The following is an 18,672-nucleotide window of genomic DNA, read 5'->3' as shown; positions in this document are numbered from 1 at the left end:
TGCACAATGCCGGTCACCACACCTGGTGTATGGACAACAGGCCGTTCTTATTTGCAGCCTCCGTCAGGTGGTACAGCAGGCCTTGGGGGGAGGGTACCTTTTTCCCGAGCCAGACCTGTCAGGTTTCCCGGTCCCAGTCTGTCCCCTGCTATTCTCTCAGTGCACGAGACTTTCCCCTGGTGTCTGAGGTAACTGTCAGGTGACTAATTCCAAGAGGCTTCTCTGAGCACGAGGCCGTCAGGCAGCAATTTCTAATCTTCATCTAACGTAGAAGTGTTGTGCTAATAGTGTCTGTGGTTGGAAGGAGGGGTGTGTGTGTGTGTAAGCGCGTGTGTGTGTGCATGCACTCTTGATACCATGCCAGCCAGCCAGAGCCTCAGTGCCAGCTCGGCGTTGGCCGGCGTGAGCCTTGCTGCCCTTTTTCTTCTTACCAGGAGTTGCTGTAGCATGTGGAGAATTCAGTGTGTGAGCAACAATATTAATCCACTGAGTGAATTCCTCTTAGTACTAGGAGGGGCAGCGTTGGAAGGGAAGAAGAGCAAGTTCTTCATAATCTTGTGTTTTGCTCTTGCGTCATCCACAGCATTTTAACATTTTTAAATATGGAAAGTGCTCAATATAAATGTTGCTAGTTTCCATGAGAAGGAAAACCCAAGTGGACTTAACTTGTAGGTCATGTCTGAAACATTTTCTCTCTTTGAACCAGAAATACAAATGTAATTAAACTCGAATAGGGAAGTTGTTCTTCTTGACCAGGTCTTGAAGTGGCTTATTGACCGTCGAGGCAGACTTTAGAGAAGGTTGGCAGTCTCCCATCCACGTGTATACTTGTGAGCAGCCGGATTCCTGTTTGAGCCATCTCTGCCCCTGGATGTCTTTGCAGGGCAGTTCGTGGGCTGGCTTTCGTTGTGATGGTGCCATTTGTTTAAGCTGTGATATTTTTCATTTGTCTTTGATTTGGTTTAACATCAGTGACGTGGCACTGAGGTTCCATCCTCAAACTCTTGACCATTCATGCAGTTACACATTTCTTTGTCCAAGATTGGATACTAAGAACAGGGGACTTATTTAAAGACTCAGTTCTTTCTTCACTGACAGAGTTCATGATGTTTCTTTCCCTCTGGTCTGAGTGTTTGTTGGGGATGAGAGGAGAGCAGGAAAACCTAAGCCCCAAACTCCACATGTTGATATAAAATGTGACCCACACTTAACAAAACCAACCTGTACCTTGTTGGGGGGGTTGCCTTCCTCTCCCCTCTATAATCCTTTGCAATGGTGTGCTTTAGCAAGTTACCATGTAAACTGTCTCATTCTGCCTCTCCCTAGCCCTAGTGGGTGGATGAAGTGGAGGCTCAGACCTCAGTGAAGTGAGGAAGCTGGCCCGGAACCTGTGTTGTGATTCCAGGCCCGGAGCAGTTTGGAAGTTTGCCGAAGGCCTGCTGAGGGGCTGCAGTGTGATGAATACGGGGAAGACACTGGGGGGCAATCCAGGTCCCTGAGCTAGGGGAGCAGCTAGAGGGGGAGCAACATACTGAGTCCATTTCTATAGTATGATACACTTTTGAACAAAATGCTTCAAAGAACGTTTGGGTACTAGGGGAGGCCTAATCTGTTTGAAGGAATTCAGGGAAGACTTACTTGACGGTTTATGACACCATATTGCCTTTTTCTTGATAGTGCTAATTACAACCCCCCCTTCTCTTTTAGGAGCTGCATTAAGCGAGAAATAACTATGAAACATTTTAATATTATATACTTAATCAAATACTCTTCTTAATTTCAATACTAAATCGTAATTTAAAGTTGGTCAAAGTTAGCCACACCACAGAATTACATTTTAAAGCATCTTTTTTGTTATTTTGATATTTTTATTATGTTATCTTGAAAATAAAAGATTAGTTTGGCTTTGTTTCATCAGAAGATTTAGGTAAAGAAAATGTTGAAATCTATTGTAAGAGGTCAGATGGGCCTGGCCCCCTTCCGTCGGGCTGCTGGAGACTGAGAGACAGCGTCATCCTTGGCTTTCACAAGTGGCACATGCCAGGGTAGCTGCAGGGCACGTGGGTTGAGTTTTGTGGTTTCTCTTGACCTTACTCATGCTGTTTAGAGACAACATAACTTTACGGTGCAGAGGGCACGTTCTGGGGTAAGAAAGCCCAGGTGTAAATCCTGGCCCCACTTCGTAGCCATGTACACTCGGCGAGGCCCTTCCCATTGGCTGCCTCCGTCCTTCATTCAGAGAGTGGACACGAGAACGGTAACTTGCGTAGAGTTGTGACAATTCAGATGGGTTAATTTATGCAAAGGGCTGAGAATCATGCCTGCCATTGAGGACTTGCTCAGTAAGCCTCAGCTGTTGGCTGTTTTTCCGTCACACGTTTCTAGGTAAAGGGTCCTCAGAGGGCAGTGAGGCTGGAACCAGGGGAAAGAAAGTGTCTATGCTTGGACTGCACCCAGGACCCCGACCTTGCTAGCGCCTTGTACTCATGAAGCTCGCACAGTGGGGATGGTGGAACTGAGGGTAGCCCTGTCCATAAGAAACTGTCCATATAATGTGTCCTGAGGTTAAAATGTTGTTCTTTGCAGTTTTACAGAAAGACCAATGAATAGATGGAGGTCATCATGTGCTTTCTTTGAGCATTTCTAGTCACCTTTAATTTCATTTCCTAATGCTGTCAGAAGGTATCAGGTCATCTTAGAGAATAGCCATGAAAACATGCAAGACTTGTTTTCTTAGCCTTTCGTGGTACTCTCGGTGGAGAGAACCTGGCCGTATAACTTATTAACATCAGTTAGGTCTTGAACCCAGGAGAAGAGGTACTATTTATATAGAACAAGAATAAATGCCAGCGGGGAATTAATTTATTCAGGAAGAACTTATTGTGCTATGCCCGGAGCTCTGATCATAGACAAAACGGCTGTCTGTGCACAGCCCTCCACAAAAGGAAATGTACTGGAAGTTTCCAAACTCACACATACGTGGAAGAACCTGAGAGGGCACTTGGTCCAGTCTATCTCCATCCCCAGAAAGGCCCTAAAACGGCGATAGCTTCTGAGGAAAGGATGTGGTCCAGCCCGAGAATCCTGGGCATGTGGGAAGGTAGCTCCGATTCCCCAGAAAAGAATGTGGACTGAAGCCTATGTGTTATTTGGGGGAGGGGGAGAGGGTAGGAGGAGGTGGACTCTCAGCTTGATGTGTTTGTTAAACTTGGATGCCAAGAAGTGAGTGCCAGGAAGGGCAGGGAGTGTCCCTTTAAATCGTTTTTTTAAATGACAGTAGCTGTAGTGAAAGCTGGGCTCTGCCTCAGAAGCCCTCAGGCTAATGCAGCCAGGATTGTTGTCTGCCCGGTGGGTGGTGCTGAAAAAGAGCTTTGCACTGAGAGCTGAAGGCTGATTATCTACTTCCTGTATCCTGGCTGTCATAATGGTTATATTGGTGAACTACAGATTTGCTACTTTATTTCTGAAGTACAACTACGTATGTCTCACTAATTCAGAGCAATTTTGATTCAGAAATAATGCTAGCTTAGCTCTGAATTCAAGGCTCTCTCAAGGAAGTTACAGGAAAAGGATTACTTAATTTTACAATCATTCTCAGACATTTTATAAAAACTAAATTTTATGCTTTTATTCTTGGACATAGGGAGACAAAAACAGTTGAATTAATGACAAATATGACTAAAAATTATTTTTTGTTTCACCTTATATAGAAGCTTGAACTAAGCTGAATGTTGGCAAGTAGAAGTTTCGGAGTACATTCCTTAAACACTAGAAAATACCATTATTTCTAATATTTGTATGTAAATAGATGTTTATTCAAGGCTTAATCATTATTATTGTATAATTATAATTTATGGTATAATTATATATGAGTTCTGACAATTAAGTTCGCAAACTCATCCTAGAAAAAGTGCTACCTACCTCATTGCTGAATATCATTATGGTCATCCTCGAAGTACCTTGGGAAGTACCTTGGGTCACCTTGGGAAGCTATGCACCGATGCCAGTGCCTAGTCCACCCTTCAAAGCAATTTTGGAATTTTTTCTGGAATGGCCATCAGAGCTGTTGCCATATTACCCTTAATGTCCTGAATTTCATCAAAATGTCTTCCTTTCAATATTTCCTTTATCTTCGGGTAAAGAAAGAAGTCACGGGGGGCCAGATCAGGTGAGTAGGGATGGTGTTCCAATACAGTTAATTGTTTACTGGCTAAAAACTCCCTCATAGACAGTGCCGTGTGAGCTGGTGCATTGTCGTGATGCCAGAGCCATGAATTGTTGGGGAAAAGTTCAGGTTGTCTGACTTTTTCATGTAGCCTTTTCAGCATTTCCAAACAGTAAACTTGGTTAACTGTTTGTCTAGTTGGTACAAATTCATAATGAATAATCCCTCTGATATCAAAAACAGTTAGCAACATCTTAGCAACAGGTTCGCAAACTTAATTGTCAGACCTCAGATAAAAATTCCCCGGGACCTGAAGTAGTGGCAGAAGAGGGTGCCAATGGAGTGCACAGGCCAAGTGGCATCTTTCAGACCAAGACAGAACATAGCTTGCCATTGCCTCACTTGCCTGTTTGATAGCAGTGCTCATCCTGTGACGATTTCATGTATGTTCATTCATTCTTAGGCAGGGCAGTGCATGAGCCAGTGTGGGCGGGCCAGCACTCAGTGAGGTAGGCTGTAATGATGGCAAGCCGCTTCACCTTTCTGAGCCTCAGTGTCCATTTTGTACAATTATCTGTAAAGTAAAATAATTTTTATTTAGATTAAGCTAATACGTGTAAAAGGATATCCCACTGTATTTGTACCTCAGGGCCCACAAATGTTTGTGTGTCTGAAAAATCCATTACAGACTCAACTGTGGGCAACATGTAGCTATTATATTTATGAAACTAGGATTGTAGTGTTTGCTCTTTACTACCTTATATGACCATGCAAGGCAGAGAATAGTGTGAGGAGCATGTTACCACAAATTTAAATCTGAACTAAAAGCTTTTATGTAGCTGCTGGTTACCTCGTGGTTGTAGGACCACGGCATCCCGTTTCCCCTTTATTTCTCCCTTCTCACTGCCACCCCCAATTTAGAAATATTAGCTATGTTTTGCCTCAGCTTGCATTTGTCCAACTGGTGGAAGAAACAGCATGGGACCAAGGAGAACCTTTTCTATTTTAGCCCTTCTTAATGTTAATGTGTCCAAAATAAATGTATTTTGGAAATTAAATGCTATAAAATCACCTTTAAAGCCCTGAAAGCTATAACCTCAGCTTTCGTATCAAGAGAAAGAGGAACTTAAAAAAACAATTGGTCATTTCAGAATCATAGTACTTAGTTGCCAGTAAACATGGAGAAAATATTCGGCTTCAGTAGCAATAAAAGGAATATAAAACAAAATGATGCCAGACTGTTTTACCAATAACACTTGCAGTTTTTAAAATGTAAGAGAAAGAAAGGAGAGGGAGAAATGTTGAATTGGGCACTCTGTACAGGCTGAGGGAAGTATCAATATGTGTAACTTTTCCCCCTCTGAGTCAACTTAACAATATTTATCAAGTGCTGTAGAGACACAGTAATTACACTTCTGGGAGCCTAGCCTAAAATAATAATCAGAAATGAACATAATATAACATCAGGAACTCGGCAACACCCTAAATATCCAACAACGGGGGATTGATTAAATAAAATATGAAACCATATGCAGTGGACTCTTCTGCTGTTAAGAATGGCAAAGTATTTAGAACAATAATGGCAAAGAAAAAAGTTTATAATATAATATAAAGTGAAAAAACCCAAGTCAGCGTGAACCTAGTATTTGGAAATATAACGTATTTATACACACACTGTGTGTGTGTGTGTATGTGTGTGTGTGTGTGTGTGTGTGTGTGTGTATGAATGTAAACTAAAAAAATACATCAGAATAAAACTGTCTCTGGGTGAAGGGAATGTTGGTGTTTTTTTATTTCATTTTTTTCTTTGGACTTTTCTGTATTTTCCAAATTGTTATGTTTATAACCAGAAGAAAATCTATAATTAATAATGTATACATTAGTATCCTCTGTACTGATACATATGAAAACCTAAAGAAAGTAGCTTTGCGCAGTGGCAGTATCGTAGCCAATGAGGTTTATCCGAGGCGCGATTATTGCTAATTGAAAACCTAAAGAAAGAAAGCCTAATGGGAATTCCAACAGAATGCCATCCATGACTTTTGATAGGATGATGGGGCTTTGTATTTGTTGTTGGTATTTGTTGAATATTTTTAATGTACTCCTGTTAAGAAGCACATTATCTTCTATTAAGAAAGCAAATATAAAATAGATGTAGGAAAATACTTTAGAAATCCATTCCACCTTTGAATAAAGGTCACGATTTCCAGGTATTCTCTGTGACTGTGGTCCATTTGAGGATGATGAAAACTGTTGACAATGGTGATAAATGATAGTTTTTTTTTTTTTTTTGCTTCTACAGATATTCCTGAAATTCCAGAAAGCATCTCATTCTGTAAAGCACTACAGATAGCTGACTTCAGCGGAAACCCACTGACTAGGTAAACTTTCTGCTTGATTTTCTGTCTATAGGACTAAGGATATCTTCTTTGAGAACCATGCAAAGAACACGGCCAGGGTACCTATCTTGGAGTTACCTGGATGGATTGCTGTCTTTATCAAGGATGGTTGACCTTCACAGATACTTATTTATAAATTGCTGTACAAGGAAAGGCACACTGTGCTATTGATGGGACAGTGAGAGGCTGAGGCACAGTGGAGTGTATAAAACAGAAGCGATGAGTGCATTTCTGAAGCCATATGAAGAATTGAGTACTTTATAAATCTCCTATTGATCCATCTTATCTTGTGGGCTAAGACTGAGCCCTAAACTCCCATAGAGCTTACCCCGTAGTATTCAAGAAGTCCTATTAGAGACATTTGTTTCACTCCAGGAACAAATCATATTTAATATCTCATCTTTCCTCTAACTCTCCTTAAAAAAAAAACAAACCCAAATTCTGACACCATTATTTCCTTACTTTAGCAATAGCTGTGAGGATTACTTTGGGTTTATCCCTCCAGATAGAGCCACCTGTCACTGTTTTATACTGAGTCTTGAATGTCCAAGTTTTGCCCTTCCTGCAGGTATGGCACTGCACGCTGCCTGGGCAGAGCTGAGTGGTATTATCAGGAGCCCCTCATTATGGCTCCCGGCTCCATCGGGAGCCCATACAGCAGTGCACAGCCTGCCCTTGACTTTGTTCCAGAGGTCTCTCTGGGCCAGGTGGGTCCATTTCTAAGATTCTCAAGACAGTGTAAGCAGCCTCATGAGAAAGGTACTCTTCTTTATCTTTTTCCCCCACTTAGGATATAGGAAAATAAAGATTAAATTAAAATTTGGGATTCATCTCACCCATTTCAAAATTGCCTGGGACTTGTGGGTATGGAGTGCTAGGGAATGCTTTGCATATCTGCTTATTTCCAAGAAGTAAATGTGTCTTTTTGAGTATTTCTGGCTTCCTTTCTTTGAATTTCAGTGATTAAGTTCCTAATGACATTTATTTATTTTTATGAAAAACAGTCATCTAGTAAGCTCTAACCTAATAGCTTTCTAACTGATCACTGTCCTCAAGTCTTCTCTTCTTTCTGAACCATCATTTATACACTTGTCCCTCTTCTTCACACCTTTCAATAACTCAAACCCAAGCTTCTTGGTGGACTGTGCAAGCCTCCCCGACCCTCCCTGACCTTGGTCTGTCTTTCTACCCTCGTGGTCAGTTGTGTTTATCATTGTATTTATCAGTTGCCTGTGTCTGACATCATGCTCTGCTGTAATAAAGTGCTCGTAGGTCATTCTTTTCACTCCTCCCTCTTTCCGATGATGCCAGCCATTTCCCCCTCCTTTGGGGTACAGCTTGAGCATTGCATGTCGTGATTAATCACCACGGTCTCCTCCTCCTCTGGTTGTCTGTAGTGCTCTGGGCACACTTATTTCCTAACACTTGAAACTGACGTTTAAGTTACTGCTCTGACGAAGACTCCCTGACTAGACTGAGAGGGTTAACTTGGAGCCCTCTGTTAGTTATTGTGTTACCAGCCCTACTGTAATTTCTGGAATGGAATAAGGACTCAATAAATGTTTGTTGAACTCAACTAAGCTACTTATCCTTAAAGCAGCTAGTAAGGTTAGGCAGCTGGGAAATATTCTTTATGCTGCCCTTGAGTTTTCTTAACCATTCAATTGCTTAATCCTCTTTTCTACTTCTTTAGTTTTCCTTTGATAATGTCTGCTGACAAACGATTTTTACCGTTGTCTCAAAACTCTCTCACCTAGAACACACCCACATTGTATGAGGATTTTCTGGGATTTAGCCTGGCCTCATATTTGGCAGGTTTCTTGAAGTAAAACCCTTTTAATTTGGCAAGTACACTGTTTTAAGAATTAAGACAGTATCTGTGAGTTAAAGGACCTTAAAAATCATTTAGCTTGGCCTGCTTATTTTATAAGGCTGAAGAAACTGAGGCTCAACGAGGTTAAATGACCTTTCAAGATCACGCAGCTTCTGAGTAGCATCTCAGACTAGAATTCCTTTCTCTTAACATTGTGCTTCCTCAACACGTCATACTACTTTGGCTTTTAACGTTAACAGCCAGTAAAAAAAAAAAAAAGGAAGGAAGGAAAGAAGGAAGGAAGGAAGAAAGGAAGGAAGGAAGGAAGGAAGGAAAAAGAAAATCAGCCACTTAAAAATAAATTTTTCTTATATTTAAGGTCATTTTAGCTTGTTTAAAAATTATAAAATGACACATGCTTTCTGGTAAAAACTCAGGCAGAAAAGATAACTTGTATCTTTTCAATTATAAATAAAAAGCTTTATCACTGTTACGCTACGAAAGAGGTTTTAACTTTGTAAAAACCATTGCTAAGAATATGTTTCAATGATTATGAAAATTCCAGTTAATACTCATTGTACAGGGCCTGGATTTGGTTTTGAACTTTGGAATTATCTACATTAAATGTCAAACAGGAATTTAGGATTCGTTTGATTTTTTAAAAGGAACCTGGAAAGAGGAAAGAAATGGAAGATTCTAATCTAGAGACTATCACTAAAGCAAGAAGTTTTCCCCTTAGTGCCCCCAAAATGAGTTATGTGTTCTGTTGTCTATAGTAGTGGATTTATTAGGACCTTCAGCATTTTAGATGCAATGAGATCTTTTTCCCTTCAGTTAGTTTTTTTCCCCCTTCCCTAAATACTGGTAACCATAGAAATATTGAAAGTAAACTTCCTTTGTAAGTTTTTTAAATAATTTATTTTGAAAACTCATTATTCAGTAGAGTTTAAGGGAAGTATAAAAAAATGTCCTTTTGTGTAGAACATAGTGAAAGATAGTTATCTCAAGTGATTGGCATTTTAAGTCAAATTAAAAGAAAAATATTAAGAAAGTAGCACTTGGCGGTCAGCTGATCAATTCTAACTAACCCATAGCTTTGCTCTGCGTGTTATAAGCTACAGAAAAAGTATATGTATTAAGCAGTCAGTTGTCTTGTGTTTTATTATAATCTTGTGGGTTTAAATTTCTCTGCATTTTCTGCTAATCCATAACGTATTTTCACTCTTGGCACTTTGAGCTGTAGCGAGCATCATTTTCTGTCATAGGGCTCTTAGTCTCAGAACATTTTTTCCCCTTTATTTTTAGAACTTGCATATTTCTCCTCTTTAATTATTTCTGGATCACCCTATCAACGAGTATTTATCATGCCCTTGTACTTCTAGGTAGACCAGGTCCTGGGTTTATATTTTTTTTCCTTATAAGTGTCTGATACATAAAAAGATGAAGCAGACATGCCATTCCTACATAATGTAATTTTAGGAGGTTATTTCAGTTAGCATGTAGAAGAAATAATTACAGGTATGTTTAGCATACACTCTTCACTTTTATTTTTCAAGTAACAAGTTTTGTTTGTTTGTTTCAGATTACCAGAAAGCTTCCCTGAATTGCAGAACTTGACGTGTCTTTCTGTAAATGACATCTCATTGCAGTCTCTACCTGAAAACATTGGCAAGTAAGTTTATATGTCAAGTTTGTGTATATCAGGGCAAAAGGGTGTTTATGTCATCCACTCTGCCCTTCTGTCCTTATTCGGCTCTTATTTTTCTACTCAGAAAGCCGTTCACCCAATTTTCAGTCTCACTGTCAAGAAAGACCATAGCCGGCCTCCTGTGTTTTTACATCCATTGCCCCCACATTATAATGGTTAAAAAGGATGTTACTGGTTATGACTAGTGAGAACTTTAATTTGTTTGGATGTTCTCTTTAAATGAAGGATTCCAAAGTATTTAATTTGAGCAAAGTAGCATGTGTTGTATAGGTGGTTAGTAAATAGAAACTACCACTTACAATAATTTTAAACCATGCCAGGGAGGAGAGCCAACGGGGGACTCCACTGAGAACGTAGAGTACATGCCCCCAAACAACAGCTGTGTCTGCCAGTGTGCGCACTGCAGACCTGAGATGGGAGTGAGGGTGTTGTGTTTTGAGGAGAGCAAGCTTGCAACTGGGAGAGGGATGCAATGGGAGGCACGTTTCCATGTCGCTGCCTTCTAGTCGGGGAGGACGGCCGTGGCAAGAAATAAATCCTTTGAAGAAAATACATGCTGGTGAATAAATGTTCTGTTATGCGTCCTCAGGGATAAATTGATTGAATTATCTTAGCAGATCTTTTCCACACCTCCAGGACATACAGTGGGTGAAATCAGGCCTGTGGCTCATGCTTCACCACTCAAGACAAAAGCCTACTGTGGCCGGCCGAGCCTGGCAGACCCGTCCAGTGTCCTGAAGGATTCCCTGGGTTTTCCCTGTCCTGCCTCAGTAATAAGACTAGACAGAACCTTGCTTTTTGACAACTTCAGTGTTTCTGACAGATGTCTATTCTGCAAAATTTCTCTTTCTAGAGGTCTCCAGAAGTTTTTGACAGACAGCTGTGTCCCCTCCTTTCCCTCCTCTGTGGGCAGAAGACACCTGGCTGACTGTGTCCTTGTTTTTCTGAGGCACACGCTGTTGCCCTATTACCATTTTGCCAGTAGACTTGCTGATTAGGAATTGTGCCCTTCAGCTCTGAGGAGGGGAAAGAGGCAAGAAGCCCCCAGGATTCCCTGAGTTCATGGTATCGGCTGCAGAGGAAACAGCAGTGTTTTATTGAGCTTTTATGTAGGACAGACTTGCAGCACCTCAAAGCTGGGGAGTTGATGGCCGAATTGGAACTGGAGTAGGGCTTCCCTGGTCCCTGTTCCCATGGTTTTGCACTACTGCCCCCTACCATCTCCATAAGACAGTTCCCCGGGCCCTTGGGGCTCAGTAACTTTTTCTTACCGCCTCTAGAGATACCTCATAGTTCTGTTTATTAAGTAGTTAGATCCAAACAACTTGATAAGTGTTTTTCTAACAACCTAGTAGTTGTTTGAAAAAGTAATACACACAAATTGAAAGAATAAATATTTTTATCTCATTCTTAAATATCCCCAGTCATTTGCTGGAGGATGTAATTACCTGCTGGCCACTGCTCAGCTGCTCAAACTGCACGTCATTTCCTTTGCTACATTGCTTTTTCACCTGATACCTGCCTTTTATCACAGCAGTTGCTGAAAACACAGCTTGACAAGATGCAATGACCTGCTCTCGAATGTGACACTGGACCGCCTGAGAACTAGTAGTTCCCGAATGACTGACAGACCTTGAGTCTTTCTGTCGCTTTCAAGTATAATATTCCACGGTGCTTCTTCTGTAGGCCTGCTGCAGCTTCCCTGGGCCACTCGGTGCACAATAGCCATCCGTGTCGTTATCTCCAATACTGGGGTGCACACACTGTTCGGAATACCTGGACGCGCACAGCGTCAGCCTTTGGTGTGTGGGAAGATACTGGCGCCACGCTGGTTTCTGTGCTTCAGTGCCCCGCGAAGCACTGCGTTCATGTCCTATACTGCGTGGCTTCCCACCGGGGAACCCTCATAGTGCTTACTCTGCCTGATAAAGCAAGTCTCTCAACTAACAGAAGCTTTATAACACTTTGTAATGAGACAAGGAAAGATCATGAAACTCTATTGAACCACACAGAGGGGTACTGGCTACCTCGTGCAGAATCACCTGTTTTTCTTTCACTCAAAGTGTCCCAGATTTGCTGACTCTTTTCTGTGATGGCGCAGCAGCACTCGGGTCCTTCCAAGTAAAGGTGATGTTTAACACTGAGTGAGAAACTAACTCACCTTCAGTAGGCTTTCTAAAACCCTTTTGTTAAAAATACAAAATGGCAACACCTCCTCTTTATTCTTCCTGAACAAGTGAATGACATCAGGGAAGGTGGTAGTTTACCAGCCGAATTTCAACAAAGACCTTTCCCATAATCAGAAGAAATTTTTAAAAAGTAGTAGGCTGATTTAATAAATGCAGGTGATGATGTTCTTTTGGATCAGCGTAACTGTGTGACGCATCCTTTCCATCTATTAAAGCCATTAAGCCAAGTATCAAAACAAACAATTTAGAAACAACTGTTTTGTACTCAAAGGTAAAACGAAAGATTTAATCCATAACACCGTATTTTCAATCCCATTGCTCTCGCTAATGAGAGTCAACAGATTTTTGGTCTTTAATAAAGTATGTTTTCTTTTGTTTTATCCTCTACGTAAAATGTTTTGATTTTATGTACAATGTATAATATATACAATGTGTTGGCACATAATAACATCTATATATTTTTAAAGTAAATATACAGATTGTGAAGGTATATACTCTTAAATGTGTTTAGAATCCTATGTTTGGGAGTCAAGCTCCAGATCCGGGTTCTCAAACTCTGCTTTGTCAGGCCCCCGGGATTCCACTGAAGTCCCTGCAGGGCATTGTGCAGTGAGAACAGAGCTCTGGTGGGTGGTCCCTGCTCATTCCTGTTTGTGTCAGCACAGCTCTATTATTAGCTTTCAAATTTTTTTCTGTTGGTGTTGCATATAATATTTGTTTTACAAAAGTCTGCTGCAAATATTTTTCAGGTTAAGTTTGGAGACCACTGTATGAGACGCTTGATCGTACTTGTTTATTGTACCAGCATGCATTGGGGGAGTTTTTACGGTTTTGAGCTCTGCTCAAACCAAGCAAAAAGCTTCGAAGCCTTTCATGAAAGTGAACTTTAAAAATTCTTACCCGCCTCCTCTTTTCAAACTGGCTGAGGTTTTTCCTTACTTAATGATTGAAAACTCTACCTCTTTTGTCAAGCCTTCTCCAGTGATTGGCAGAGGTGAAATAGATCCCCAATTTGCAGGTTCCCCGACCTTACCCTTCACGTCCCACATAATAAGCACTTGAGTCCTTTGTACACAGAAGTCTAGTTGTGTAGTGTTTGTGTGTATGTGATTAGTGTGTGTACCTGGAGCACCTTGTACCCTGAAACAGTGGGGGGTGTCAGTGGGATGATTCTCTTTGTGTTTGTGCTGAACCTGGCGTTGCTCTGACACACTGAACAAATATGTGTGACGAGGCACACAGTTACCTCCCACACTCTGGTGGGTTCCAACTTGCCATCATAGGTTCTGCAATCCAGTGAGGTTCTAGAAGCTTTGTCCTCGGACCATGTTAACCTGTTCTGACGCAGTCACTTTTTTGTCTTACTCAGTTTGTGTAAGAAGTTGATATAAAGAAGTAACTGTGGAAAAAACACTGCTTTTTTTGCTCTAAAACCTTCTAATGAAGAATAATTATTGTCCATTAATGTTGCTTAATTTCCCCAATATAAGGAGCTATTAGGGAGAGATTTTAAAAATATGTATTTGTAGGGGGAAAAAATACCTCAACAGAAGAACTGGTGACCTTCTTTCTTTTAACAACGGTTCTGACATTTATCACACTTCCTTTGCTGGTTTTGTTGCTGGAAAGCTCAAAGCTAATTGCAGTGATCAGGGAGAGCAGCTGTATTAATTTCCATGTGGTGAAGGGACTTAAGGAGTTGGAGGGAGAGGTGTTGCTGGCATTTACAATGGGGTGGGTGCCCTGTGAGACATACACTGTCTCATTACAACATCAGTACTCATGAGGTTAGCATTACCCATCCTGACCTTTATTAGCATTGTGTGTAAAATGAGGACAAGTTATCTGCCCAGGTTTGTGTCACTGGTGCCTGGTAGAGCTGGGATTTAAACTTGAGTTCTTTGAAGAAGCTGCATTTCCTTTACTGTGTGATGCCTCACAGTGAGCATACGTATTAGTTTCTTCCAGCTTTCCATGTCCCTAATTTTTTATTTCATGAAACGTTTTGCATATTTGCACTTTTTGAAGACTTCTGTAAATCACTTTCAGAAAAATTTGGAGTAAAATTAAGTTAAATGATTTTCTGTATCACTGAAGATGCCAGTTAGCATTGGAAGGGGCAGCAGTCGAGGGGGAGAGAAGCGTTCAGTAGGATCTAAGAGTCGAATTCCAAGTCTCGGGTAGGCTTTAAGAAAACGGTCTGAATAAAACTCATGATATGACCTTGAAAACAGTGCCTAGTGAACAATGACTTTTTAATTTACTATCACTGAAAGCACTTGGAAGATTTCACTGGTAAAGACGGGAAGGATAGTTTTGCTTGAAGGAGTTTTCACATGTTGGTACGCTGTGTGAATGAATTTGTCTTCCAAAAGAGCATTTTAATACTGAAAATATTTTTATGGAGATCAGTTGTATCAACTTCTACTAAAGTAAATCACACACTGTAGTTTTTACTTTTAAAAAATGAGTTAGCCCAAAGATGGACATGATGTTTGTATATAGAGACTACTAAGCAACCCACAAAAACTATTAGAACTAATAAATTAATTTAGCAAGATTATGGGATACCAGGTTTATATACAAAAATCAGTTGTATTTCTATATACTACCATTGAACAATCCAGAAATGAAATTAAGAAAACAATCCCATTATAAAGCACCAAAATAAATAAAATACTTAGGAATAAATTTAACAGAAGAAATGTAGGCTACATACGCTGCGAACTACAAAACATTGTTGAAAGAAGTGAAAGACTGAATAAATGGAAAGACCTCATTTGTTATGGAGTGAAAGACTTAATGTTGTTAAGATAGCAGTAATCCCCAAATTGGTCTACAGATTGAACTCAATCCCATCAAAATCCTAACTGGCTTTTTTATAGAAATTGATGAGTTGATCCTAAAATTCATACGGAAATATAACAGACCCAGCACAGTCAAAGCAATCTTAAAGAAGAAGAGCAAAGTTGGAGGACTCACATTCAGATTTCAAAACTTAACTACAAAGCTGCAATCAAGACTGTGTGGTACTGGCATAAAGAGAGACATACAGATCAATGGGATAGAATTGGAAATTCAGAAATAAACCCTTGCATTTATGGTTAAATGATTTTGACAAGAGTGCTGAAACAATTCAGTGAGGAAAAACAGTCTTTTTAACAAATACTTTTGGGATAACTGACCATCCACATGCAGAAGAATGAAGTTACAGCCCTACTTCACACTACATGCAAAAAGTAACTCTAAATGGAATAGAGACCTAAATGTAAGAGCTAAAACTCTCGTCAGAAAACAGTAGGGGTAAATCTTTGTGACATTGGATTTGGCATGGGTTTCTTCGATACGGCACCAAAAGCCCACACAACAAAAGGAAAAACAAATGGATAAATTGGACATAATCAAAATTAAAGACTTTTGTGCATCAGAGGATACTATTAAGAAAGTGAAAAGACAACCTGCAGATGGGAGGAAATATTTGCAACTCATTTGCAAATCTGATTAGTGTCTTCTATCCAGAATACATAAAGATGTCTTACAACTCAACACTAAAAAGACAAGTAACCCAATTAAAAATGGTCAAAAGATTTGAGTAGACATTTGTCTAAAGAAAATATGTACCATGTATAATGTGCCCCCATGTATAATGCACACCCACATTTTTGACCTAAACTTTCAGAGAAAAAAATTTCTCGTTTTAATTTTTTAATTCAAATTTTTATTTGTTCACATTTAGGTACTTTTTTATATTATAAAGGAATTTTAGCATTTATTTCTTAACATTATGGTTCAAGAAATGTCATGTAACAAATCATTACAAAACACAAGAACAGATACAAGGTAGAAGAAATTTTGTGTACCGGTAACAAATTTATGATATTTATGCATCATTGAAGGCCAAACACTCTTCGTCGTTGCACCTTTATCGTAAGTTCAGCAAAACCGATGATCATATTCCAGGGTAGTATTTTGCGTATGGGTATTGTCATTGATTTCTAGAGTTACACTTTTAACTAAGCATAAATAAAAGAATTGAAAACCCTTATGTAGATACGGAATTAGTACTACCCGTCTACAATGTGCATCCTTATTTTTCCCTCACAAATTTGGTCAAAAAAGTGTTCATTATACACGGCAAAATATGGTAAATGTCAATATGCACATGAAAAAATGCTCAGCATCATTAGTCATCAGATAAACGCAAATGGAAACCACAGTGATGCACCGTGTTACACCCACTAGACGACTGTCATCAAAAATCCGAACACATGTTGGTGAGGCTGTGGCAAAATTGAAGCCCTCATATATTGATGGTGGGAATGTAAAATGATGCAGCCCTCATTTGAAGGTGGAGGTTCTTCCTCAAAAGTTGAACATAGTTACAATATGACCCAGCATTTTCACTCCTAGATATATAAACCCAAGAAAATGAAAATTAAAAACACATGTCTGCAGAAAAATTTGTTCATGAATGTTCATAGCAGCTCTATAGCGAAAAAGTAGAAACAATTCAAATTTTCATCAGTGGATGAACTGGTAAATAAAATGTGACATATCCATATAATGGAGCATTATTCAGCCATGAAAAGTAATGAGGTACTGATACATGCTATGACATCGATAAACCTTAAAAACATTAAGGAAAAGAAGTCAGGCAGAAAACAGAACAGGCCACATGTTGTATGATTCTTTTTGTGGGGATCGAACTGGCACCGTTGGTGTTATTAGCACCATGGTCTAACCAACTGAGCTAACCGGCCCCCCGAGTATGATTGCATATACATGCAGTGTTCACTATAGACAAATGCACGAAGAGAGAAATTAGATTAGTGGTTGCCAGTGGCCAGGGCAGGGGCTGGGGGTGGGTGGCAGGGTGAGTATAAGGAATGACTTTTGATGGCATGAAGTTTCTTTTTGGGTGATGAAAATTTTCTGGAATTAGGTAGTGGTGATGTTTGTACAACCTGTGACTATACTAAAAACCACTGAATTGTGCACACTAAAAAAGGTGAATTTTATACTATGTAAGATAAATCTCAATGAAAAAAAGAAAAGGATGGACCTTAGACTTGAAGCCTAGTACTGCTGAAAGATGGTACTATACCAGGGAAACTGACCCAGCTTATTCTTACTGGAAATAGGCTGTAATATAGCCTTACGAGTAATGTGCAGAGGTCATTTTGTCTCAGTTACTCACACCTGGTGATCAGGCAGGTACACATAGCCAGAGCCCCCAAAGTATCCAGGTGACGGGAAGTAGAAGTGAAGGTTGGGAGGATACAGAAACCCCACTGGGAACTCAGGGAGAATTTTGAGGATCTGGGAAGCCTCTGTTTCCATCTGGCAGCATACTGCTTGGCCATAAAAGAAATTAATATTGCCCCCTCCCCCGACAAAAAAAAAAGTAAGTTAGTCTAAAATAGCTACACATCTCTACTCTGTTTACTAAATTTTTCCCCCCTCAAAAAATAGCCTTTTTAAAGGATGAGGAATCTATGTAATGGACTGGCACTGTGCCTAAAACATAGTTGTCAGTCACTAAGTGGTTATTATGAATATATATTTAATTATGATAGTTTGCTAACAGAAGTCGAGCCAGTAGATCGGCTCTGGGTTCGCTGGCAGATTGAAGTAGAGCATGTGAGTCTGATTTTGTCTCTGCTACCCTTGGGGATAGTGACCTTAATTTGAGTGGGCTTGAAGTGAGTCATGTGACCCTTGCTGTGACGGCCTCGTGCTAGGCTGCTTACCTATATTGTATTAGTGCATGCTGCCTGAGAGGAATGAATTTTCTTTTGAAAACTGTTATCATATTTAATACTCTTTTTTGAGGCCTGGGAGTTTCTATTAAAAATATTTATTGTTTCAAAAGCAAAAATAAAAATTTTTAGAAAAATATCCAGAGCAAAGCCACTATAAGGAAGTTTGTAACCAGAGAGTTCTTAAATACTAATTGGTATTTTAAAATGCAGAAATATTATGAATGTTAAACAGCTCCTTTTATCCCCATCAATATTGTTTTCCTCAAATATCATTGCCATAAATGTTTATAGAGTTTATGTTTTAATGACTTTATAGTGTACTGCCTTTCTTTGCTTGGGCTACTTTATTTTATTCTTTACTTTCTTAATGATTTTGGCCACCAAAATCGAAAAGTAATCCAAGTGTGTGAAAGAAGGTTTTTAAAAATATAGTGAAGAACAGATGTCAATTCTTTAAAGTAACCACTCACCCAGTCCCTGAAATAGAATCCTAAAAATACAGTTGGCCTACATTCTGACTTACAAAAGAGTATTACTTTTGTCCCTGCTATCATGAACTGTGTAAAACACTAAGCATTAGTGGGCTGAGGAGAAATGCTTCAACACACTCTGCCTACAGGAGTTATTAGGTTATGT

The 18,672-nt window shown here is 39.8% G+C and overlaps 1 protein-coding gene across 1 annotated transcript in view; it reads left to right on the top strand.

Moving 5' to 3' along the window:
* Nucleotides 1-18,672, top strand: part of LRRC1 (leucine rich repeat containing 1) — a 112,804-nt gene that overhangs the window by 60,180 nt on the left and 33,952 nt on the right. Inside the window, exons 3-4 of the mRNA XM_081032551.1 lie at nucleotides 6,468-6,546; nucleotides 9,960-10,049. Of these exons, the coding sequence (XP_080888677.1) occupies nucleotides 6,468-6,546; nucleotides 9,960-10,049 (169 nt within the window). The remainder of the gene's footprint in view (nucleotides 1-6,467; nucleotides 6,547-9,959; nucleotides 10,050-18,672) is intronic.

The sequence above is a fragment of the Rhinolophus hipposideros genome (assembly GCF_964194185.1).
Source record: "Rhinolophus hipposideros genome assembly, chromosome: 3".
Classification (NCBI taxonomy): Eukaryota; Metazoa; Chordata; class Mammalia; order Chiroptera; family Rhinolophidae; genus Rhinolophus; species Rhinolophus hipposideros.
This window is presented reverse-complemented; position numbering and strand designations above follow the sequence as displayed.